At 43.7% G+C, this 26,856-nt stretch overlaps 1 protein-coding gene across 7 annotated transcripts in view; it reads left to right on the forward strand.

The window, feature by feature from the left end:
* The window catches only part of EPHA5 (EPH receptor A5), a 192,867-nt gene that overhangs the window by 82,872 nt on the left and 83,139 nt on the right, over positions 1–26,856 (forward strand). For all 7 annotated transcript variants that reach the window (XM_054295779.1, XM_054295781.1, XM_054295780.1 and 4 more), the window contains exon 4: positions 22,778–22,933. In XM_054295779.1, the coding sequence (XP_054151754.1) occupies positions 22,778–22,933 (156 nt within the window). The remainder of the gene's footprint in view (positions 1–22,777; positions 22,934–26,856) is intronic.

Genomic DNA, 26,856 nt, shown 5'->3' on the forward strand with positions numbered 1-26,856 from the left:
TTCAGCAGCTCTCCCTTGGATACCAAAGATAGCAGGATGCACATTTCTGGCAGTTTTTGCAGCCCATGGCAGACAGCAATTGCTCCTCTCCTGTTCATGGGGACAGTTGCTCACATCTTCCCACACATGAACAGCATCAAGAGAGCCTCTGGTTTGTGATAGTAAGTGAAATCATCAGTAAGTCTGAGTCCTGATGCTTGGAGACGTGCAGAATGCATGCAAACTGCAGCTTGCCTGGAGATGCAGGCATGTGTGCTTGCTCCTGAAAGGTAAATGAATTTACCTCAAAGGCAAGGTTTTTCTGTAAAGCAGCATACACTAAAGGCCAGGAGATCTGACCTACTCAGCAGGACCCTGTTCAATGCAAGTGTGACACAGAGGTGGCCCATATATTGGCATTCAGACTGGAAGCTGAACTACACAGGCTCAAGTGACCAAGCCAGCCTTTCTCACTGCATTGCACTCATGGGAGTTGGCCAAAAACTGATGTCCTGAATTTGTTTGCTTTGGTTTGTTGTCTCTGTCTTGTCTCTCCCTGATGTGCAGCTGTTAAAACGCACAGCCCTTCCAGGTCCTAGCATGGAGAAGTCAGGAGGAGTCTGCAGGTGGTGTTTCAGACGGACATGGCTGCAGCAGAACCATGCCATGAACCCAGAATAACCCTTGTGCTTAGCTGCTGCCCCACCAGACTTGATAGCATTGCCTGATGGTGTGAGTCACTGAGTTACAGACTGCTGATTGTCATTGCTGTCATTATTAATCTTATTGTGTGATTTTCATTGCCACAAGTGTCCCTTGCCGTTTCACTCGCAGAAATTAATGGAATAGGTAGATTTGGATGGGTTTTGTCTTTGCTTCCAGTAATAGGGTCAAATACACAAAAATGTCCTGCATTGTAGAGAAGTACACTCCTACCACCGTGCTGGAGTTTCCAAGGGTAAATCACTGCATGACTTTTCCCTGCCCAGAAGGGTTACTTATTAGTCAGGTAAGTGGATTTGCCTTGAAAACATCCAGCAAATTCAACTGTTGATGGTTTTAAACTCCATGAAGCAAATCCAGGCATCTACAGGAGGACTCTCCTGCTTCATTCACCTGGAAGCAAGGTTGAAAGATTAAAAAGGGTCAGAAATGTATTTGACATCTGTGGCACAAACATGCTCAAATCTTCATCTTGGGGGAGGGAGGGCCTCTAGGTAATGGGATTTGGGAAGTTTCTGTCCTCTTTAAGACCTTGTTAGGTGATGTGATTGCCTTTCCACCTAGTAGCACGCCAGTAATGAGACTTTTGATGGCTGTCACTCAGCAGGGAAGTGAATGAAGTTAGATGATGGTGATAAATTGCTTGCCATGTTGGCTGCAGAAGGGGTTAGGACAGGGCAATTGTCTGCCTGAAGCAATGCGGAGCAGGTGCACTCACACCTTCGCTCAGTAATGGGAAGTGCATTATATTAGACCTAATCTATGCATGCATGTGAGAGCGAGTGCTGCAAGGTATTCTGGGGTTATTATTGTAATAGAAGCCTTAAAAAGCAGGGGGAAAAAGCTAGGTAGTAAGCAGAAATATCTTAATTTGTCTGACACGGCCAGTAGAGTTCTAGAGAACAGCACTGCCAGCAAGTTCCTGGCCCTACATTCTTTTTCTTCTCCGCTTAATTTTTTTCCCTAGTTTTCTTTGTGGAAAGTTCTTTTGGCTCTCTCAAGCAAAAGCTTCACACCTTTTCATCACGACTTTCATTCTCTCTCACTATGGATTTTTTGCTCTCTTCAGTGGCTCCTTGCCTGGGAGTACCATAGCTGACTTTCGTCCTGGTGACAGCAAGGGTGGGTGTGCTGAGCATTGTTGCTCAGGATGGGGTGATGCTCCAGGGGAAAACATCAAGGAAAGAGTATTCCACTAAGGATGTAAAGTGCACATAGTAGAGAAAAGCTCACCAGGGATGGTTCAGAAAAATTGTGCAACTATATAAAGAAAATGCATCCAGACATTTTCAACAGGAATTATTCTTGGGTCTGGAGTTGGAGGATCCGCTGAAATTTTCCTGACTGAATCTCTCTTATCAGTAGGATTTTGTTTACTTTTCCTGCTTTTCATTGCTGGACAAATTAAAGAACAGGTTATTTCCCATGCTGCTGAGAGACCACTAGTGGGGTCTTTGAGCTACATCCACCGTCAGGATGAGCTGAGCAAATGTACTCCTTGCTTTGGGCGTTGGCTGTAGCGCAAAACATGTAAATATTCATCTGTTTTCAATTCAGTTTTGAGCAGAATTAATCCTGAGTCAAACAAAATTATAGTGCAAGCCTTAAATGGGCAAATCATCTTGCAGGCTTTCATGCTGACTCCATGGAAGTGGCCTCTCAGCTGTCTGCATTGCTGTATAGCTGTGCAAGTCTGACTAATTTTGTTTTCCTCATTAGGCCCTTGTTGGTTGTTTTGAATTTTTAGAGTTTGATTTCCAAGAGAAGCAAATTAAAGTTAGGTTTCTAAAGCTATATCCAGGCACATAAGTGAAAGATGTGGAGTAAAACCTCTATCCCATTGAAGCTGACGGTGAGGCTTTAATCATTCCTGGTTTTCTGAGAGCATTTGTTAAGTCCCCAGAAGAGACTAGGCACTTACAGCACAAGACAAAACCCCACATGCATTTCTTGCTTCAGTGTAGGACTTTTCAAAACAGTGGTACTGGGAGTGATTTGGATGTTGCTCACCAAATTGTTAAAGATTGGGCTTTTATGAGTGTACACACAGGACTTTTGAAAACCCAGTTCTGGCTTCAAAAGTTTTCACCTAGCATCTTGCTGGAGTAGATTATTGTTTGCAGAGGATGCTAAGTATTTGCTAAATTTGAACCTTTTTTGTTTTTAGAGGCCAAATGGTGCCATTTTCTGGCCAGGAGGGTGTAAGCTCTGCAAGCAGCCCAATAACATCCCCTCACAAATCAAAAGGATCCAGAGAAATTTGCTGGACTTGGATATGGAAAATAAAAAGCCTGCTTAAGCAGTATCCTTGATTAAATTTGAGTTTTTAGCATGGGATAAAAAGATGTCTCTCTTCATATGGGGGTATACTTGATGAATCAATTCTCTGTGCTGGTGGTTGATAGAGGTTTTATTCAGAGTGTATACTTGGGAATTTAGTTTGGGCACAAACACAGCTGCAAAAATTCTGCCCAGCAGCAGAAATTTCCCCATGTCTGTGTTTCATGCAATTGTTGCAGGAACATATATGTGCCCTTATACCTCAGCAGCAAATGCTTGCATAGAAAGGAGGTGACAAAAACAATTCTTCCACCCCTGCCAGGGTGCTTTAAAGAAATATTAATTCCTCCTAGAGCTAGAGGCAAATAATGGAGAGGGTGAAAAGAGAAGGGAAAGGCTAGAGGGAGCCTGAGATCCAAATGTGATGTTGAGCTGAAGACACTCTTAAGACAGAAAAGCCATGAAACCCACAGGTAAACAGCCACTATGCTAGTAACAGATGTTGTCACCACGCAACAAAAACAAAAGAATGTTGTATGCATATGTCTGGCTAGGACCCTCAGTTTCTCAGCCCCTCAGTTTCTCAGTTCATCTGAGTGCCAGTGGGTTGGATCCTGGCTTTGGGGCTCACCCAGGGGCTGTGGGGTGCCAGCACTCAGGCACAGAAGCCTGGTCTGCAGTTAGCGCTGTGTAACTCCTGAGATGTACCTTGTGATGATCACTAAATCAGTAACACAATCAAACAGTCGGGATTTAAAAAAATACCTTGGTTTCTGAATTGGAAATTGCAGCGATTTTTTATTTAAAGCATGTGTTCTTACGGTGTGAGAAGATGTAGCTGGAGCAGCAACAGAAAATGTTGCAGTGCTTGTAGACCAGCACGATTTCCCATGCATATGGATGAAACAGAGGAACTATTCCTATTTTCCCCAAAAGACTCCACCAATGTCTGACATGTTACCGCAGGTCTTCCAGCAGAATAACAAAGAAAACAATAGTTTTCCTCTGTGGTCTCATCGACTCTCTTTAAGAGTTCTGGCTTGGTATTAACAAGTAAACAATGTTTGCTTCTGCTAGATTGCCTTATGCTACAGAGATAAAATAAAATTACCAGGAAGGGAAGGTTTTATAAATGAGTTACTGGGGTTTTTTCCCTTTCTGAAAACAACCCAAACCAAATGCTGCCAACCGAAAGGAGCAAGGGGAGAAGTCACTGAAGGAGGAGGTGATTAGATATATATTTATTGCATTTGTAGGAGTACATTATTGCTGATTCAATGAAATAAGAAAATTGTTTAGGCTTGCCTGAATGAGCATTACTTTATCTAATCAACCTTTTCTAAATTGGTCTTAATGTACTTCTATAAATACATTATTTCCAAACCCCAGGTTGTGTGGGCAGTATCAATTCTGCTCTGGCACTGAAATATGCCCACCCTTTTGTTCCATGTTGGAAACATTATACTTTTCCCCACACACACCCCAGAAGGAGAGGTTTGGAAATTGGATGGAAGGATAATGGACTGTGTGTGATAGAAAGGAATGGGTTATTTAGTGGTGGGGTGCCAGCTTCTCTGTAGGCAGGCTGCTGAGCACAGGCCTGGGCTGCTGTATGTGTAGGGCTGATTTTGGTAACCTGCTGGTAGCTTTCTTACGTCCTTCAGGCCAAGAGGACTTGGCATCCTTGTGCCCACGAGGTCTCTGGAATAAGTTTCTTGTCCTGGGGCATGGAAAGCCAAAATGCTTTGGCATTTAAGTCCTGAGAAAACTCTGGGGCTTGGGACTCAATTGCTGCCAGACTCAGTTTGGGGCTTTTTAGAAGACAGCCTCCAAAATGTGACCCAGAAGGCTGATTTCATGAGGAAAAATAAGGATACTCTGCCAGAGTTTAGCATAACCTCAGGAGGAGCTGTGGTGGTATTGATTCTGGTGTGAGGAAAGGAAGAGCTGCAGTCAAACCCTGAAAGAAGCCACGTGGGGTTTGCCCTGAGGAGCTGGGATCAGGGACTGAGCTCTCATCCCAGTGCTGGTGGGCAGGGAAGTTTCTGGCTAAGCGGCTAAAGGAAGGTTTGAGCACAGGCTGATGGGTTTTGCCTTGCTAGCAGAGCATGCTCCTACCGGAAATTAAGCTGGGACTGTTCCCTTAAACACATTAAGTGGCTGTAATTGTGTTGTTATTAATCCAAGGTGATATATCGAAATGTCTTCATGCATGGATCATGAAAGAGCTAAGTAGCGTTACGGGGCTGGGAAGTAATAAACCATGGATTCATGCAAAAAAAAAAAAAATCAAACCAACAACCCTTGTCAGTTTTGCCTTTGATAAGCAGTTAATTTATCTCAGAACTGGCAGAATTCCCTGTGGTTTGTGTAGGGAATTTCCAAGTTGTGCTGTGAATATCAGAGTAATATTTTGTTATCTGAGTCAACTGACAAGTGTTGGAGCATGACAGCTATTGGTAAAGCAAATTCCAAAGACAGGTTGAGTCTGAATATATAATAAAGGCTGCTATAGGTGTGTATTATGGCAGAACAAAAGGCACTGTTGTTGTAGTTAATGATAGCAGAGGCTCTTTCTACATTAGCAGGTGGGATGATGCTTTAGGAATGGATTCATAGGCTGAAGCAGAGTGCTGTGCATCTTTCAAGGCCCCTGATTTGTGCTGGCTGTAGCTTGGCCCCTTTGAGGAACGTAGAGCAGACACTGTGAGCAGCAGTGCACTCCCAGGACACATCTCCAGGTCGAGTTCTATCCCCTCAAAGGTGATAGGTTGTGTTCTAGGTTACAGGTCCATACGGTGCATCGTGGTTAGAGAGCAGTCCCAGGTAAAACTGTGAGGGGACAAGGTATTGTGGCACACAGGAACAGCTCACGCTGCTGAGGGACCTGACAAGCGACACAAAGTTAAATCTATTAACTTGGAAACTCCAGGAGCTGAGGAGCTCGTGACTATTTGTTTAGGTGTTCAGATGCCTGTGGGGCTGGGGGTCAGAAGGAGGGGGCTGCAAGGATGGCAGGGTGAGGTCTCTCAGGGACACACTGGTGTGCGGGGCAGGGGGGCTTTGCATGGCGGGCGTGGCAGAAGAGCAAGGTTAGGAAATCTGACAACAAACAGACTCTGTTTGATCCCTGCAAGGCAATAGGAGAAGATTAATGTGTGGCCTTTTGCAAAAGCAAAAACATCATCATTTGTAACCTTTCAAGCAGCAGTCTCATTGAAGGGAAATAACAGATAGCAATCTGGATTTTTTATTTATTTGACATACTTTAGAATAAAGATGAGAGCTAGTTTCTACATTTGTTCATCTTTGGATTGACAAACAGCTCTCCAAGTAAGCCACACATAAGTTTCACAGACTGTGGTAGTCTGTTTTAGTTTTTTTAAGAGCTATCAAGTAAATCCAGAGACGAGCAGATAATATACTCAGCTTGAAAATGATAAGCATGGAGATATGAAAGACATTCCTTTCTGTGCTGTTGAAATGGAAAGATTAGTGGAAATGTCATGGCTTAGAATTCATGAAGCAATGTTTCCCTAATCAAGTATCAGAATAAATTGCCAGACTACAGTATATTTCTTTTACATGAGAAGATTCTGTCTGAAGGCATGCTGAAACAGGTGCTATAAATATATGTAGAACCCCTTATACATAATGGTCTGCATTGCAAGGCTTATCTCCTAATTGTGTTATGCCTGTGATTAGCTGCTATAAAACAGCTCAGCATACAACTTCATAAATACTTGCCACAACAGGCTCTGCAGGAGGGGCCTGCCCAAGCTTGGTGCTGCCCATTTATCTTGGCTGGGGGTACAGCCCCAAGGTGTCTGGTGGGGCTGCATCCTTTGACTTGGGAGCAAGGAGGGCCTAAGGGCCTGCTCTGGCTTCAGGAGAGGTCCTGGCAGTGCCTGCAAGTGATTTGATGCTTTCAAATTGTGAGTGGCCATATCCATATTGCTTCTGCCATTCTTGGGAGATGTGGGAAATGCCAGATTTAGGAAGAATGGGAGACAGAATTTGCATAGGCATGTCCTATACATATAAATGTAAAAATACATATACACACACACATCCTGCTGCTCCTGAGCTGGAGGTTTCTGCCCCATCAGTTCTGGACAGTAATTAGAATGAGTGTCTTCTCAAAAACCTTAAAAAATTATTTAAATTAATGAGCTTGCTTCAGTGAAACAATTGAGGGAGTGATCGCTCCAGGTGCTTTGCTGACAGATCATCTGACCAGGAGCACAACTGGGGCAAATAAACTCTTACCCCATTAGAGCAGAGTACAGGAAAGGAATTGGGTGCCCCCAGCACTTCCCAGGATGGTGTGATCTTTGTGCTTCCCTCATCTGCAGAGGGAGCAGATTGGAAAATAGCTCTGCTTTCTTCTGAAGATGCTGTGTGACCACAGAGAGGAGGCTGCTCCCTGGTAAAGAGAGGTCTCAAGGTAAGTATGAGATGAGGGACATAAAGCAGGAGAAGCACAAAACCTGACGGAACAACACAGGATAACTCCCTACTTATTGACCTTGTAATGCGAACCCCATGGGCCCAGCAAGCGTGCCAAAAAATATTGCATGCTATTTTGAGGTTATATTACCTTTTTTTATCCAACATGGACAAAATTCATGCTCTCAGTTCTGGGCTGAGATTTATAGCAGTGGAGGATATTGGTACTTTTCCGATTACAGAGCTCTGGCAGAAGGAGACTTCCATGCATCCCTCTTGCTGCTAGGAGGCTGACAGCCTGTGCTTATGCCTGCATGTGTATTATCAAGGGTTATTCATTTCTTTTGGATGCAAAACTAAAATTAGTGTCCCTTGGCTTTTTCCTAACTGAAAATGGCTTTTTAAATATGTAAGAATCAGAAATAATTTTTCTGATACCTGGGTCCTTTCCCGAGTCTATCATTCACATGATCATTTGTCATTAGGCACAGCGGGCAGGAGGTTAATTGTAATTGCATGGTCATCTGGACCATTGTGTGATTTGAAGCAGAGTTTCTCTGCTGTGTCAGGTCCAGCAGTATATTATTTGAAAGCATTAGTGCCAGGTTGCTCTTTAAATCTGCCAGGGGGAACTGAGGAAGAAGTGATTTAAGCCTTCGATTTAGTGCTCTCCTCTTGCTGTCCGCTTCAGGCCACTTTACTAGCGATTGCAGAATGTGAGCAGAATTAAAATACAGAATTTTTAAATAAAATCAAATCCAACGTAGCAACTGAGAAGGTGGAACCCTTCATCATGGTAACTTAATACCATGTATCTTTGTTGACAGCTCTATATGTAAATCACTAATTATCCTAAACTATTCAGCTCCCCTCCAGGAAATCTAGACTTCTACATTAAAGGCTGGCTATAAGGAATGAAAGCCTTGCCCAATTCCCCGCAGGTTTTATTAAGCTGCAGAGAAAACCCAAGGTTTTTTTGCATTGTAAGTAACAGTGATAGAGAGATCAGCAATTTACCTACATCAGTGGAGATTACTGGGTTTGCAGCAATAATTGTAAGCACTTTAAGGCTTCAGTAATACATATTTTCTACCTCGGTGGAGCAGCAAGGTAAGGAGGACACGACTGGCTCTGCTCAACTGAGATCTCCTTTCATGACTTCATGCCAGAGGTGATATACAGGAGCGCTGTGAAGGTGCAAAACTACTCAGGGATGTCTGTCATGGGGTTTTTTTGACACAAACTTATTTCACGCTATCCCTTTGTGGGAGTGGCAGGTCATTTGCAGACGTGCCTGATGTCTGGGACCAGGTTTGGTGGCTTTGGAGGTGTCGGGCCCTGCTGTGGATGTTGTGGCTTGGTCCTGCTCCCAGGCTGAGCTGTAGGTTGCTGTGTGTGTGGTGGTATGGTATGTGCCCCCCCATAGCCGTGGGGTGCCCAGCTCTCCTGTGCGGCAGACAGCACCCAGCTGCTCCTGTGTGAGCTGGGCTGGGTGCTGGACTCGTGCTGTGATCTCTCGTGTGTGCTGGGCCATGGGAGCTGTGTGTTCAGCTGCATGGCCTGGAGAGGACGGGGCAGGAGGGAGATGCCTCTCTGCAGCCTGGTGCGGATGTGGCAGGAGCAGCTGCCGTGCATTCTGGAGGAGGAAGGGGCAAGCCCTTGCTGGCTGTGCAGCCTGTGGGCAGCACTGCTGTGCCTGGTGCTCTGTAGAGGTACATTTTGAAAGGTAAGGTATGGTTACAACCCCACAAATTAATGCTTTTATTTCTGAGTTTTAACACGACGTTTGTGTATTCAGTGTTTCTTTTAAACCATGCTTGCAGAGATGCAGGAATCACCCAGACTATCAAACTCCCTTTCTTATCTTTATACACCAGCCAGTAACCATAAATCTCTAAACTCTGGGTACTGTCTTTTTTAATGCTGCATTCATTTTCTGTTGTTTCATCTTTGTAGCTATTTTGTACTCTGTTTCATTGTAAATCATTTGCTTGCTTCTGGTCCAAGTTTCTTTGCAGGAAGAAACAAGCTGAAGGCTTCTAAATTCCTACATTATCCCTGGAAGAGACAGCTTCATCACCTTCTGCTTCTTTCCTCAGGCTGGAAAAAGGCAGCCTTGGAAAGCAAAACTTCCTGTTTAGATTTATTCTTAAATCTAATTTCTCTCGAGGAAATGAAAGCATCCTTTTTTTTATCTCTCTTTTTAAAAAATAATTAAGACTCACCAAAAATCCTTGTGTGGATGAGTGTTCAGTGATCCTGTGCCTTCTCCAGCTCTCGCCTTTTGTCTTCTTTCTCCTCTGCCATCTATTTGTGTTATTCTTGGCCACCTTTCTCGAAGGAGCTATTGATTAAAGGATGCAAACTGTCTCAGATCCTGCATATCAAGCTGCTCTTTTTTTTTTTTTTTTGAGTTGCTCTGTATGTGAAAAGCATCCATTTTTGCACTGCAGTGCAGCTTCACCCAGATACCTGGTTTCTCCATCTCTTTTTTTCTTTTTCCTTTGCCCTCCCATCCTGCTGAATGGACATCTTATCAAATCCTGTTTGTACAGACTGACAGCTATAGAGGTCTTGGAGAAAAAGCCAGATCCCTGCACATACACTCTAACAAACAGAATCAAAATGTCAAGGCACAAATGAAATATATCACTGTGCTTCCCTGTCAGATTTTGCTAATATCACCTGGCTAAATTGACAGAGGAACACCTGCAGCAAGTTAACCTGGTTTTATTAGCTGTTGTTTCCCATATTTATATTTGGTTATGAGTATAGGGACTGCTGGGAAGAAAGCTTTCAGTTATTTCCTCACAGGATGAAATTCCCCCTGTTCTTCACGCCAGATACAGTCGGGGCAGTGAAGTCACTTTCAAATAGCACAGTAATTAATAAAGAAAGAAAAAATAATTTCACAGTCTGTTGTTAAATTAGCAATTCTTTAGTGTCTGGAGTTTCTGACAGAATTAATATGCACGCAGAAGCCTTGGGCAGCCTTGTGCATATCATTTACCCAACAGCTGTAAGAGCCAAATGCAGAGACAAGGAGTGGTGCTTGATTTCAAGGGAAATACTGGAATTATCTGTCTAGTAATCATTTAGCAGCCTTGTTCACAAATAATCAAGAAACATTTGGATTTAGATTACATCCCTCATTCTTTCAAGACAAATGTAGGAGAAACAGTGGCTGGAAAATAATGTGTTAAGTAACACGGGTGAAAAAAAAGGCAGGGAGCAACATACATTTAAGCAGGGAGAAGAAAATATACAATAAAAGTGCAATAAATTTCCTGTGGATTGAAGGGGAGTATTTTTATAGCAGCTTTCTGCAAATTGAATGCATCTACATAAATAATGTAGCGACACATTTAATTGCAACTATTTATTTTTAAATTTGGCTGGATGATGAGAGAATTTCTGCGTGGAATAATGAACCTTGTATTTTTACCACTTGCACAAATTTGAAAAAAAATAAATTGTAGATGGTATTTGGGCTAAGTGTCAGAGCCACAGAAGTTTCTGGCAGCTCTCTAGTGGATCTAAAAAGAAACCACCATCCAAAAGTGCATCCATATGGAATGGATGCTAGATATTGGGGAGGCCGAGAGATTACAGGCAGGAGAATATTACCAGTCCATACCTGAGTCCAGAAACTCCTATTTGGTCTTTCAGTGCAGAGTGTTCCTCTTCAAATAAAATAACTAATAATCGACATTTTGCATTTGCCTTTTGCTGGCTTTGCTGGTGATTTTCTCTTTTCAGGCTTTTTTCTCAAAAAGACTAGTAGCCTCTTTTTCCCTCTTGGGTTTTTTGGGCCTTCTCTTCCTCATGACGAGACTGATTCTTCGTGTTGTCCTGCAGTCTGTACATTTCAGGGCTGCTGAGGGGACAGGCAGCACCTCCCTGTGCCTCCCTTTCCTGCTGGGGATCACAGGGCAGATGCCACAGCCCTTGACAAGGCTTTGGGAAACAAGGTGTGGAGCTGGAGCTGGCGATGAGGTGTGCAAGGTGGTGGGGGTGGTGGTGCATGAGACATCAGACCAGCAGGTTGCAATCTTTTTTCTTGCAAGACATAGATCCGCCAAACCAAGGGTGCAGTGCACTTGTGCCCGTGCCAACTGCTCCCTTTTCTCCTCTCCTGGTGTCTTCCAGTCTTCTCTTGAAGAAATCCAACATGAATGGGTTTCTCTAAAGCAGAAGGTTTGGGTTGGGTTTTTTTTTTCCCCAAGCTGCCTTAGAAAGACTGTTCAAGTTGATGCAATGCAAGGATGCAGAGATGCAGCAAAAATTACAAATTAATGCAGTGCTGGATTTCCAGAGCAAACAAGCTCATAAAGGCAATGCTTATTTCTTTAGATATAGCTGGAGAGCCATGTGAGCTACATGTGAGCAACAGTATTCCTTTATAATAGTTTGAGAATTAAATCTCCATAAATCAAGCTTTGGCAGCTCCCAACCTTAAATAAAAAGCCTGTGAGAATGCCAGCATTGATGCTGCATAGTGTGCTTCAGGCTAGTGCTTTACAGTATGGAGAAATGGATTTGGCAGGAAGGACATCATGGTAAGGCTTCATGTAGCAGGAGGGAAGGCATTGTTTGCTTGCTTTACTTTTTGCTTCATATGTGGATTTCTGGAACAGTTGTGTATGCCAAACAGCCATTTCTGGGGCAAAGCCTTTGAGAAGAGGCAATGGACAGGGCTGTTAGCAGGATGTCTCCTCCCAATAGATGCTTTTGTCTTAGGAAAGCACTGTTTGTATGCAAAGTAATGTTTATGTTACATGGAAAGTAATGTTTATATGTCTGATAAAACATCATCTGGGCATATAACTGCATTTTTTTTCCCCTCTGGGCTTTTGGGTTTTTTCTGACTGGGCTAGAGTCATGGCAGTTCTAGCAGTTCATGGCAAGGATGACCCAACTCCAGCATCCAAAACCCATTAGGCTCCCTGCCCAAATAGTACTGAGATTGGCTTCAAAACCAGGGGGTTTAAAGTGTCAAGTTACATTGTTTTATCTTGTGTTTGAGCATGTTTTATATGCGGCAAGTCTTCCTCCAGAAACAGGAGAAATGGTACTGAAATAAATTCTCTGATGGATTGCAGCACAGAAGAAAAGCATGGGAAGAGTCAGCAGTGCCTCAGGTTGCCCTTTGTTGAACTTGTTGCTAAAGAGGAGCTGTTTGGTGAAGTTACTTGGCAAGGCAGATGAGCTGTAAAGTGGTGCAGTGTTCATCTGACCCAAAGGGGTAGTTTAATCAATTTAACAAATAATCTCAGTATTTTTAAGCCTGGTTCTAATTAACCAGTCAGTCTGGTTAATTAAACTGAAATGATGAAGCATTCTATCTGCATGTGACAGGATAACTGATGTTTCTGCACTTGGTTGTGTGTTTAGAGCTTGCTCAGCTCTCCTGGTTAAATTTCTCAAGGTATTAATATTTGCCATGTCTTCCTTGCACACCCTCCTTGATTTGTGGCCTTCTAACAGGCCATAGCATCTTGTGGTATGCATATCAGGGCAGAATTTAGCTCAGTGAGACCTCCCTTTGTAATTCCAATCAACGTGCTCCAGTGCAAAAGTCCATGAGGTTCTGTGGAAGGAAACAGACTGAAGGGAGGTGTTCCCCAAGAGATATGTCCATGTTTCTTTCTGTGCCCCTCTCAGCTGCCTGCCCACTGGCAAAATTGGCTAGCACCACCTGCACCTTAAATTTGCAATGACAACAAAATGCCCCAACAAAACCCACACACCAAGAAACATCACTTCCCCAAAGTCATTGTTCTGTGTATAAACCCATTTGGCACACTTAGCTCTGTCAACTCTGGATAAATCCTTCCTATCTTTTTTTGGTCGGGACTATAAAAGATCCATCTCCGTCGCCCTCTGATGGAATCTGAATAGCTGTGTCTGGAGTGACATATGTTCAGCCATAAATTACAGAGGAACAATTTTAAACCAAATTGTCTACAGCCAATCCTGCCGAATTTACCTCCTGAGACAGATGATCATAAAGCTAGAAGCAAACAAGCCCTTAAACATTTGACACCAGCTTTGAAAGGATCCTTTTGAGTAGGTGTTAGCATCACTGTAGATAGGTGGGATGCTGCCTATTTTGGACCAGATAGTCATCAGAGAAAATGCTGGTTATATACCAGCAAGAAATCTTGTTCACACAAACGAAGTTAAGCAAGGTAGAGCCAATTGGAGAGAAACATTATAAGAATTTTTAATTCTCTTTACTGTCTGCATATGTACAGTTTATTAGTTCAGGCTAAAACCTTAAAATGTTGGTAGAGTAAACACACATGGCATTAATCATCAAAATAAATCCTCCCAATCATCATATTTCTTAACCACAGTGGCTTGCAGCTGTCCAAACCACAGCATAATTAAAGAATGTTTAGTTCTTTGCCGGTTGGGCTCCAGATCCTTATGGCAGACTGAACCATGAGACTAAAACCCTTCCATTGTAGTATTGTGCCAGCAAACACAGGGCTCTTTGAAGAGCCCTGTTTTCCAGGAGATTTTGCCAACTGATCTTTGCATTACTGTCTCTAATAGGTGTGTGCAGATGGACACGGGGGTTTTGGCTGCATCATTTTCAAGTTTGATCCTGTCCCCCCAGCTGCCTTTAGGGACGATGCTTGTTATTGTTATTCAGTCAATGCTGCTGTGGAACTCGAGGGAGCTGTGTGCCCTGTCCATCAATCCTCCCCTCGCTTTGCAGACACTGCAGCTTGAATGTTGAAGTCGCCATTCACATAACAAAGGATAACCCGGGTGTGTGTGTGCCTTTGTGTGCACAAACCCCCAAAATAGACTCCTGTGCCTCTTGGATTATGTGTGGAGCCGGGCATCTTAAGTTATGTTTATGAGCATGAGGAAACAAATGTGTCTGTGCTGCCTTCTGTGTCTTAAATTGTATTTTTCCTTTAGGTGCAGCACTGTAAATCATGGCTTCCTCTATTTAAGGGAGTCAAATAATTTCAGTTTGTCTTCATTAAAAAAACTGAGACAGTAATTTAGGAGTAATTTAAGTGTGTCTTTGTCCCACACCCCAGAGAACAAACTGAAGATACACAGATAGATTTTTGTGGACGTAGAGATTTGTGAAGATACATAATTTATGAATACGATGGGCAGAAAAGCTACAGCAACAGGATGTGGACTTCCTTTTTTTATTGTAAGCCCGATAGTTGGGGTTCAGTGAGATCAACCTGGATCTGTCCCTTGTAGCCAGAGAGCAAGGCAGACTGCAGGTGCTGCCTGTGCTGAGAGCTGAAGGAGCCCTTGTACATGCTTGCAAAAGCATGCAGCTGCTGGTCACAGAAATTTTGGGTTTGCTAGGAAATGACACATCACCCTAAGTGCTTTCTCTAGAAGTGTACTGGTTTCTCTCAGGTTTTTTTTGGACAGGTAAGTTTGGCAAAAAGGAAGACCCCACAAAACCAAAGCACAGCTGCCTAGCCCTGCAGTTGGCACAGGGAGCGAGCCTGTGCTGTGCTAAATGCTTTTGAAAAATCTTCTGTTTCCCCTAAGACCATTTATTTTCCGTAGCTTGCTTTCCTTCTGTGAAATCAACCCAAATGATAGTGTGGGTTTGCATATATGCCGGTATAAATCTCTTTCCCTGCTCCTCCATCATGCTGCTGAGAATTTAGGCTTGACTCAGGTTTTGCCTCATTGATTGCTTTAAAATCTTCTTTAGAGCAAAGTCAGAATGTGCAGAAATATAGCCCATTAAGATACTAATGAAAGCATGAGCGTTTTCAAATGTGTTGTGTTCTAGGTATTTTTATGTCTTGAATTACTTGGGAATTTGATGAATTTTTCAGAGCGATGCCATGTGATAAAGTTTTGTACCATTTACAAGAAAGACATTAATGTCATTAGTGGCAGTTAATTTTTAGTTTTCTAGCGACTACGGTTATGTCATAAATTATTGTGTGACAATTTAGCGAGCCACGTGATAGAAAAAAGTGGTATTTCAGAGGAAGGAACTGAAAGCACTAACTTATTTATATTCCAGTTTTTAAGGTTGTTTTTGTATTCAGAGCTAGAGCTGATTTCAACGCAGAGTGGAAATAATTCAGCCTGAGTTAGTGTGGGGTTGGGCAGGACAGCATCAAAAGACAATGTTTTCTTAGAACAGAAGAAAAAAAGCTTTAAAGAATATTTCCCATTTGAGATGCATGAATTGGTTGAGATTCAAGCTAGAGGCCGAGTCTCTATTTTTCACAGTGCAGAGCCTGTAGATGCCTCACTTGTCCAGCAAGCTCCAGGGCATCATTTAAAAGGACCTTTAGCAGCTCTTGGACTGCAGCACTGGGTGCTGGGCTTCCTGAAAGATGCTGGCAAGTCTGCTGGATTGAAGTGAACCGGCAGCTTCAAATTACACTGTTTTATTAGTGGGTATTTATTTAATTCCCTTCAAATCCCCAAGGCATGCTACAGGAAGCAACATTGCACTATTGCAAATAGAAGAGACCAAGCCTAAAAGAGATATAATCTGGGCATTTTACACATTTTTCTGTAGCTTTGCAGCTTTGGTAGCAATTTCAGTGTCAGCCTGCAGTTCAGGAAAGCTTATAGGGAGGGCTGGATTAGCTCTTGGGAGCCTGCTTGTAAATTCTGCAGAAGGATGCTCTGTGGTGGGTTGCTGTAGTTCTTGAAACACTTTTTAGAAGAGCTTGGCATTCATATGTTTATGCTTGTTGGGAGACACGAAGACAGTCCATTGTGGTTTTCTGTTTTGTTTTTTCTTGTAAGTAAAAGAGCGTGTCAGGAGCACAAGCTGAGGCTTGGAGCCTCTCAGCATTTTAATTGATTCCACATTGTAAAGACTGTACCTCGCTAAACCCTTTTATAGGTTTTGGACGCATCTAAGAGGCAGCAGCACCCTCTTCTCAGTGCAAACACTTCAAGGTATGGCAGCTCCAGAGAACAGGGGTTGATTTATTTGTAGCTTGTTTTTGCTCAGATCCTTCAACTCTCAGGGCATATTCCCTCCACTGGAGCAATGTGCTAATGAAAGCAGAGCTGATGAGCTACAGAGCTGAAAACATACACACATATACATGCACATCCCTCCATATCCTGCTCATGTTTCTGCTGAGAGCTGCCTTGTTGTGGGCTATGGGTCTGTCCATGGGGCAGAGAGTTTTCCACTGTGCTTACTTTTAAAAGCTGTGACAATTTGAGCTGTGTGTCCCTGCCTGAAGAAGTTGGCAGTCTGGAAAGGTAAATGGGACTGAGGATGTGAAGGAGAAGCCAGGGGTCTTTCCAGGCTCAGGAAACCTCAGCCAGATAACCTGTGCTCCATCTAGGGTAGGCGTCCTTATTCTCATTAATTTTTGTCAGATTTAGTCCTTTAGCTTTATTTATGGATTAGTGGCACTACCTTATGAGTTACACTTGTGGTTTCTGATTACTGTGGAGACTAATTTGGTGCTCTGCAAGGGAGACAGTGTAATTCCTGTTTGAGTTTTATGTTCTGGGACATATGAAAGGTCACTTTACTGATCCTAAGCACTTAAGTACTGCGAGCTTATCCTCCCAGCATCACAAGAGTGTGAAAGAGTAATAAGTTGGACCTTTTTTATATCTCCTGGGGTTTCAAGGCTTATAGGGTCATGTTTCCTAGCTTCTCTCTCTACAGGGACAAAACTGGAATTCACACTAATACTAATTATAGGATAAAGAGACTGATAGAGTATCCTACAAGCAGCTGGCTGATGTTTCACGTTATCCCTTGTTCTTGTGGGACACTTCAACTTCCTGGATGTCTGCTAGAAACTCAGCACAGTGGCGAGGAGGCTGCCTAGGAGGTTCCTGGAGTGTGTGGAATATTGACTTCCTGACACACCTGGTGAGTGAGCCTACCAGGGGCAGTGCCCTGCTGGACCTGCTGCTTATGAATACAGTGGGGCTGGTGGGAGATGTGGGGGTCAAGGGCCGCCTTGGGTGTTGTGACCAAGGAATTATAAAGTGTTCAGTTCTTGGTGAGGCAATGAAAGGGGTCTACAAAACCTGCCTTGGACTTCCAAAGGGCAGACTTTGGCCTGTTCAGAACACTGGTTCAGATACAGTCCTTAATAAAAAAAGGGTCCAGAAAGGCTGGACGTACTTTAGGAAGGAAAACATCTGAGTGGCAGCTGGTGACAGGATGAGGGGAAATGGCTTCACGCTGCACCAGGCAAGATTCAGGTTGGACATCAGGAAGAATTTCTTCACTGGAAGGGTTTTCAAGCATTAAAATAGGCTTCCCAGGGAAGCGATGGCATCACCATCCCTAAGAGTGTTCAAGAAATGACTGGATATGGCACTTGGTGCTGTGGTTTAGTTGACATGCTGGTGTTCAGTCACAAATTGGACTCTGTGATCTTGGAGGTATTTTCCAGCCTTAATAATTCAGTGATAGTTGGGTGGTTTTGCTGCCATGGTCATGTGAGTTTGGAAAGCCTTGGATGTGGTCCTTGCTTCCAGCATGTGTTGCCTTGGGTCAGCGTGCAGCGGAGGCATGGGGAGCTGGGGAGGAGAGCAGCCCTGCCTGTTGGCTGCAGTCCTCAGCCAAAGCTCAGGGAAGGCATGGTTACAGGGGTGAGCTGCAAACCACTGATGTTAAGGCTTGTAGAAAATAATCTGGCAAGTAGTCCCAGCTGGGTGGTGTTACTGGTTTGTTCTCCCCTCTTTTTGCTTTGTCTCCTCACCAGTACTCACTGTCTCTAGCAGTGGTATGGCACATTATATACCTATAGCACATTCAGCATGTTGTTGGGAGGCCAGTTTTCATTGCAAAAGGACCAGTGGTTCTACCTCCATCCACCCACATTCCTTCCAGGAGCCAGTGTCCTTCAGCATGGCTCTTGTGGGCTCTGCTCTGCAAGGTACAGAGACAGTTTCTAATCCAATTGCTGTTGGTTTAGGGGATCAGCCCATGCCATTGCAATCCCAAGATGCTCTTGCTGCCATCCTTCACCACAGCCATCTCTCTCTGGCCCCTTTAAAGAGTGCAGCAAGAAGCTGCACAGATGTTAATGCTCTGTGCATGCCACATTTTGTGGTTGCTATTAAAAATAAGAAGAGTGAAATTGATTTGCTAATAATGGATGTGCTACTAACAGAAACACATCCCACTTGTACCTAACACTAGCAGGTTGTTTATGGGGTATTTGCTGACTCTAAAAATAATCATTTTTTTTCTAGCAACCGATTTAATTTAAAGACTATTTTCACACATCACTGACTGTTAATCAGTTAAAGAGTTTTAATATTAAGAAGAAAGAAGCAGATCTCATCAACAGCTTCAAACTTGATTTCATTTCTTTTCAGCTGGCTTGCAGCAGATTATGGGGAGCCTTAAGCTCATCTTATTTCTCCTGCTTTCCTATCCCCTTTAAAAGATAGATAGCACCATTATCTTATGACTGTACTGTGCGAGTTCTGTGTATCCTTTGAATCGCTGGTGAATTGGAAATACTGAGATAAAAATATAAGAAGACTAAAATAAGATTTAATTAGGAATTAAACACCAGACACCCATGTAATTTTAAATAAAGCCATCTATACTTCATGAAGAGATTATAACATTGGCTGTCAGAAGAAGGATGGTAAGATAAGAGACCAAAACCCAAGGTACATGCAAGGTAAGTTTTGGCCCTGTTCTGCTCTGAAACAAATTTGCAAAATGTCTGAGACATTGCCACCAATGGCAGAACATGGGGAGGGTACCAGCTGCTGCTTTTGGCTGTTCAGCCCAGCAGAGACACTGCTCATCCACCTGCTCTGATATTGCTCTGCAGCGTGGAGGCGTAGGGTGCCCCTGGGTCAGCTTCCATCTAAGCAGGGTCCATTCCATCACAGCATCTCTGTCTGTTAAACAATTGCTGCTGGAGCCATCTCAGAGGCTGTCCTCTCCTCTGTGTTGGGTGCAAAGCAAACACAGGAAAGGATACAGAGGGAGGTGTTGTAGTAGATACAAGTTGTGCCTGAGACACCCATGCAGATACAGCTGCTTCTGTTCTTGAGTGTGGCAGTGCAAGCATGGCTTCCATCAGGAGCTGCTGGTTGTGAGAGCCTGGAAGACTGTGCTGGGGAGCCCTGAAAATCCCCCTGTCCTCTCCAAAGCATCTGTTTCAGGTGTGTGGATTCAGCCAACACCATTCACTGTGGCCCTTCTTGCATTGATTTTGATTTCCTGTACTTCCCTTTTTTGAATAGCCCATCTCCTATCCCTGAATTCTTCCTTTCTAACTGAAACAGGAATATTTCACCTCAGTCCAACAGGATGCTGCTCTGCTGCCTGTTTGTTTTGAGAACTCATGCTGAAATCTTCAGTGTAACGTAATGCTCTTGAGCATTCCTCCTAATACTTTTTGAATACAAATGAGACTTACCTGACCCATGAGAGCCTGCAGTTTATACAAAAATTAGTCTAGTTCAGTTCTATTTCACATCTCTCATTAAGACATGGGTTATTTGCCTTGTGCATCTCTTGGCTCCATATTTATTCATGAAAACCACACATTCCCTTTGAGCTGAGCTAGTATTGTACCATCATCAACAAGCTACACCTCGTTTCAAATCTGTCAAGGAAAACTGACTTATTTTGCATTTGCTGCTTTGCACAAAATAGAAGCCTAGTAAACTCTTGTGCTGTAATGATTTTCTGTCTGTCTTGATAGAACATAATGAAATAAATTCAGGTCCTTTTTTGAGGGCTAATTACGTTGAGTACACAATAGATGTGCACTGCTGTCATGACATGTTGCACATTTTCGTGCTTTCATTTCCCCACCTCTGTTGTCTGCGTGTGCAAGGGTCTTTGATTTGGCCTTGAAATACAAACTGTGAGCTAGAGAGGAACCATTTGGTGATCTGCTCTCCCAGAAGACTCTCCAGAGACTCTGTAACAGTCCTTGCTGTAGGTAGGGCAGCATGTGAAGGTGACTGTAAAGTAAATAAAGGAATTTAAGTGTGTGCTGGAAACTGAGGGATGTGCCATAAATCACGAGGGCAGCTTGTGGCAAGTCTGCTGAAAGCCATCAAGCACAGATTCAGCCCTAGATCTGTTCACTGGTCCTGGTGTCTGGGCACCAAGCAGAACAAGTGTGCACTGCAGATGGATACCACAGCCTAGGAATGGAACACTAGTTGGATGATGAGCAATTTTGGAAAATGCGTTTTTAGAACCTGTAAATCCCTCCAGTCCAACCAGTTGTTCTCTGCCTGTGCTATGGGAAGAAAGGAAGCTGTGGAATAGAGTGGGAAGGTGTTGGTTTGGGGAGGTGAGAAGGGAGCTGATCACCCCATGCAACAGGGCAGAGAGGCTGCAGATCCATGGGGTGACCTGGCAGCTTGTGCTGAGCCTGGGATCCATGGGGGTGCCCTGGCAGCCTGTGCTGAGCCTGGGATCCATGGGGATCACCTGGCAGCTTGTGCTGAGCCTGGGATCCATGGGGATCACCTGGCAGCCTGTGCGGAGCCTGGGATCCATGGGGGTCACCTGGCAGCCTGTGCTGAGCCTGGGATCCATGGGGGTGCCCTGGCAGCCTGTGCTGAGCCTGGGATCCATGGGGATCACCTGGCAGCCTGTGCGGAGCCTGGGATCCATGGGGGTCACCTGGCAGCCTGTGCGGAGCCTGGGATCCATGGGGGTGCCCTGGCAGCCTGTGCTGAGCCTGGGATCCATGGGGATCACCTGGCAGCCTGTGCGGAGCCTGGGATCCATGGGGGTCACCTGGCAGCCTGTGCTGAGCCTGGGACCTGCTCAGGGCTGCGTGGTGCCTGCTCTGAGAGGTGCACAGTCCAGGCAAGGCTGTGGAGGTGGGTCTGGGTGAGGTGTGTTGGATGCTCTTGAATCACACATTTGATGCATGAGTGATCTTCATCACCAAAGACCTAGAGTTCAGCTCTGGGAGTTGGGAATTGATGTGCAAGGGTCTCACCTTTGGTGGAGAAACTACTGACGTAAAAGGGAAGATGTCAAGGGAGTTTCTCTGGTACTGCAGGGAGCAGAGCCAACTTTAGAAGCAGTTGTCCTAGTTGGTCCATCAGAGGAAAGGGAGCACTGGTAAAAACCTATACTTTACCTACAGTGAAGATGAATTCTGTCATCACTTGCTGAGTTTTAGCACATGCTGTGATTGTCTGGGACATTCCTGATGGGATAATATTAATGCTTTCGCTGTGAACTCATTTCCTTTGCAAGCTAATTACAGCTGGGAGAGTTTGAATGCAGATGGAAAGGCTCTGGGATTTACAGGTAACTTCTTCAAGTCTGCTAGCAGATCTGTGCATCATTAATATCATACTGGGCAGAAATATTTTAAAGCAATTCAGAAGGAAGAAAGGTAACAGCGCTTTGGAGCTGCTTAAACATGTCCCTATGCCTCTGTTTTTTGAGACAAACAGAAAATCAACATTTCCTCCTTTTGCTAACAGTGCATTTGTAATTCTGTATATAATGGTATGATACAGAGCCAGCTGGGTTTTTTCCCTAAAAGAAAACACTTGCAAAACTGTGGCTATCACTGCTTCTGGCAGAGTGTGCACACACAGGTGAAGCTCAGAGAGCTTTGCATAGCTGAAAAAGCACCTGTTTCAGGAGGATGGAAACAAGATATTACTGTATTCATTTCAAACTACTTAAAAAAAAAAAAAAATCCCCAGCTACCCATAGCCGTGGATTTGTAAGAAAAAAAGCAGCTCTCATATCAAGTCCTTGTCCTTCGTCATGCATATGTATTGGAGCTGGAAGAAATATCTTGTATGGTTAGCATGCCTGGTTCAGACTATACCCAGAACAGCCTGTCATATGGAGCACTTTAAAATTCCTCACAGGTTTGCTGGGGGAAAGACCCTAGGGAAGTAGCCTTATCACAATGTCTTAAAGATGTCGATCTTGAGATCCCCTCCACCACTGTGTTGCTATTTGTTTGCTGAGACATTGATTTCTGGGTGTAGAACATCTTAAACAAAAAAACATGGAATGTATTTTACCTGTTTTCCTAAGACTGAACGAAAAAAAGAAATCACAGTAATGTTTTCTAAAGCAGAGCCCAGATGATGTTACCTCTAAGGCATTCAACAAGGAAAATAAATATCCAGCAATGGCAGATGCTAGCAGAAAGAAATAATCAACAAATTCACATTCTCTTTTCATGCAGATATTTAAGTATGCACTATCTGCTGGTGGCATAGACTGTTTTAAAATATGCAAACTAAATAGCTCATGAGTATTTGTCTGTTTTATAGCTGAAGATATGGGTTTGGTTTTTTTTAAAGGAAATGTGAAGAGACTAATTTTATGATGGGAGAGCTTAGCCTGTGGTTCTTCTTTTCACAGTATGCAGACCTGGGTTCTTCAAAGCTTCACCCCACAGTCCATCCTGCAGCAAATGTCCCCCTCACAGCTACACACTTGATGAAGCATCCACATCTTGCCTGTGTGAAGAACACTATTTTAGGAAGGAATCAGACCCACCTACAATGGCCTGTACAAGTAAGCATGTGCTTATAGGGTTGTTTTTAATCCTTTCAAGCTGTTCCTGTACTGTGACTAGACATTATGGTACTAACTAATGTGCTTTTTCAGGCTCTGCACTGGAGTCTGAGCTAGTCTTGACACACTTGTAATGTCACTGTCATTGTCCACCGTGCTTTGGGTTACACGAGAAGAGGCTTCTCAGTGCTTTTTGCTTTGAAAGCTGCCATCCAAGCCAGGAAGAGATTTTGTAATGAGCAAATGCTCTGTCTGCTCCCTGCACTGCTGAGGGGCTCAGCCATTAGCATGGCACCAGCCATCCCTGTTGGTCTGTGCTTGGGTGCCAGCATGGGACACACACGGAATTAACTGTGGGTAGTCCCTGCCAGAAGTGGGCATGGATGGAATCTCCATGGCCCTGCTTGGTGTCATCCCGTAGCTCATTTTCACTGAACAAGCTGGGAGAGAGCCCTATCTTTCCAGTCTGCCTGGAGATGGCTGTTCTTCTCAAAACTCTGTGAGGGAAACTGCTTCTGCAAAATGTAGAAGTTATCCCCTGGGTGTAGGGGGTGGGTAGTGTAACAGGCACATTGGGCTACTGGGACTCCAGGGTGGAGCTGGTGTAATGAGAATCACTAATTTTACCCTTCTCCTGCCATCCATGAGCTGTCCTGTCAGCTGTACCTTGAAAGTCCCTTGTTCAGTTTATGCTTCAGATACTTAAGGCCACAATTTCCATGCCCCCACCTAGTCCTGCTGAGTATAGCACAGATCTGAGCTGGGGCTGTCACGCTCCAAATGTAACCTTTGTGGTGCAGAAGTGATTGAAAATTACTGAAATGGAGTTGAACTTCTGGTGTAGGAGCAGTTGGGCCTTCCAAGAAACCTAAACAATGGAGGAAAAAGTAGATTTATGACTCCATACATACTCAGAGCCACTGGACAATGGTGCAGTGGTGACTTCCATACTGTAGGGAAATACTTTGCATCATGTAGAGATGGTAGTGACTTTTGTGCCTTTCCCAGTGAATACAAATGTCCCTCCTGTCTCCCCATCTTTCCACTTCAAAAAGAGGAAGAAAAAGTCTGTTCCTGTTGGCAACACACTCTCTCAAAGGAAACTGCCCTTGGCAGCTCTCTGCTTGCCTGCAGGAAGCACTTGGAGCAGAATTGGGCCCCTTGAACTCTGCCTTTGATTTTCACCAGGCAAAGGAGCATGGCTGTTGGAAGCTGTGCTGCGGGGAAGGAGAAGGCAGCCTTAGGCAGCATTGGAGTCACTGGTGCTGTCAGATCAAAGAGGTCTGGGGGGTGAGTCAGGCAAGCACTTCCAGGTTTATTAAATAGGTGTGCCAGAGTCTCTTGGAGGCATAGCCAGGGTGGGTTATAGCATGAAAAATCTGATAGCAGCATTTCTTGATGTTCATTTTACCCCTTGGCCCGACTTAAAAAACCTCAGATAAATGCGGTCCAGCATGGTATTGGGAAACACACTGAGCTCTGGAACACTCACAAAGTAGGCTTTTCTGTGCAGACAGAGCCAAAGCCAGCAACTGGGAGAGAGTTATGCCAGACTGGTGTGTGCTGTGCCTCCTGCTCACCATCAGTGGTGCTGCTCTCTGCCCTTCCCAGAAAGGAAAGGTGCACATGCAGTCTGCCCTGCTGCTGCTTTAGCCAGGGAAGGAGCTGCCATCCCAGAGGAGGATGTTTATGCATGCCTGTGGCCTGAGCAGCATCAGCAGGGTTCAGAGAGGCACAGGCAAGTGAGGTGCACAGCTCCTGTTAAAAAGAAATGAAGTTCAAGAGCCTGTCTCTCCCAGGTTTCTAGTGCAGTTGAAATCCTTAGGTGAAGGCTGTAATTTCCAACTCTGCAAATGCCATGGGATTTTCTTTTTATGTTTGTTTCGGGATTTTGTGCTTATTTATTGTTGGTGACTGTCTAAGTTTGTTGGCTTTTACTGTTTGGGTGGTTTTCTTTCAGTGTGGGTTTTACTTTTGTTTTGAGAGCTTACTGTAAGCTAGTTTAAAGCCCAGATGTGGTGCCTGAAGCTGTGTTAGGATATGGCTTGGTAGGGTACAGAGTCCTTCTGGGGCAGATGAGAAGTTTAATACCCATCAAGGTGCAGCTCAACTTCTGCTTGCCACTGCAAACCCCAGAGCCACAGCTGAGGACATGGCAGCACCTCTGCTGGCATTCACTCTACCACCCCAAAAGCAGGGTGGAATATCTGAGCCTTCTCCATGTGCCTCTGTCACCCTCACCTTCCCCATGCATCTTTTCTTAGGATTTTGTCCTAATACTGCTCTGTTTGTGCTGGAGGTGATGAGGAGGGCTCCATGTGCTGTGCCAGCTCAGCAGCAGGGGTAGAGGATTTTGGCAGGGGCAGGAAAGAGTAGGTAGCAACACTGGTGTTCTAAACCAGTCCAGTTACATCTGCAAGGCAACAGCTCATCATGAGCTAAAACCAAAGTGAGAGAGACTTGAGTCATGAGTGGCAGGAAAATACTGCATGAGGTTTTTTTAATGTTTTTATTATTTATTGCCACAGAAGTTAATAATATTCATAGGATTCCTTCAATAAGAAATGCAGTTAATTTTAGAGTATACATCAATGTTTGTTTTCACGTCTGCACCTGCAAAGTCCCCTTGCCACTCAGTATAGCTGTAAAATCACGTTTTCTTAATTTAAAGTGAGAGTTTTTCAGTTCCGACTGCATGAGTCTCCCCACCACCACCACCACCAGCATCACTAAACAAAACTAGCTGCTGTATCACTGTCACTTGCTCAGTTAAGTACAGGGAGAGGGAGGAATACATTTTTGTTCAATTTTTCCAGTTTTTTAAGTATGTCTTATAAGTAATGGTTGGTAATTTTGAAACTGATTGTGCTGTGATGCAGTCTGAAATAATTAGTGCTCTCAAACAAAAAAAGAAAGAATTTTGGTCCTGATGGATATTTGAGAATTATTTTAATATTATTATGCATCTTCCAGTAAGTAATTGCATTTTGTTTCTTCTCAACTAAGTAATCCTAGCTTCAGTTCCTTGCACAACATCTCTTTAAAACCAAAACAGTTTCACCTTTTCCTTTTCTCCTCAAGTGTCTTACAAGTAGCTTTATTGTTGCTCAGTGCATGTTGAGGAAATATTTGTAGCATTATGAATCATGGGACTAATTGAAGACTTTATTGTATTTACTGTAATAGTAAAAAAACTACTTTCAAAAACTTTACAGTTAACTTTGAGTGTTTACATACATATATTTCTATCTTCAGAGTAATTTCTCTCTTAGGTCATATTTTTAAAATATGCGCATCAGTAAACAACAGGTTTGCTGTCCATCAAGAAAATACATTTGTTTTGAAATATTTTTGTTTTCGGAAAGCATTTGCCTCTTGTCAGAAAACTGTGGTGCAAAAGGAGTGAATCTGAGGGTATAAAGTTGCAAATTCAAAAATTACATAGATCTTTTTAAAACTGAGTAGACTAATATCTGTGCCCTTGACAACATGAGTTTGGAAATTAAACCACTTTAGCAGATCTAGGGCCCCCCTATTCTGAAGGTAAAACACCTTTTTGTTGTCCCAGCTGGGATTTAGCCAAGTTTTATTCAGGTACAGCTTCAGGATTCTACTAAAGACCTTTCTCTGAGGCCTTGGGAGAACACTAATTTCATAGGTTACAAAAGCCAGTTTTAAAGCATTTCCACTGAAGCTGATGTTTTTAAGCCTTCAGGAAGAGTAGCTGACTTTTCTGTACAAAGCAAGTAAAAATCTCTGGTGACTTTACAAAAGTAATAATTTATCCCCTGCTAAAGACACATTGTCCAGTAAGTGTTTCTTGTGCCCGAGCTCTCTATTTTTTCCTTGAGTACTGGCATCAGCAAAAGGGCATTCATCCAGTGGAAGAAAAAATAGGGCAATTTTAGCAGTAAAAAACATAT

The sequence above is a fragment of the Melozone crissalis genome, unplaced genomic scaffold (genome assembly GCF_028551555.1).
Source record: "Melozone crissalis strain CALT ecotype California unplaced genomic scaffold, PUWL_Pcris_2 ptg000006l_1, whole genome shotgun sequence".
NCBI classification, from domain to species: Eukaryota; Metazoa; Chordata; class Aves; order Passeriformes; family Passerellidae; genus Melozone; species Melozone crissalis.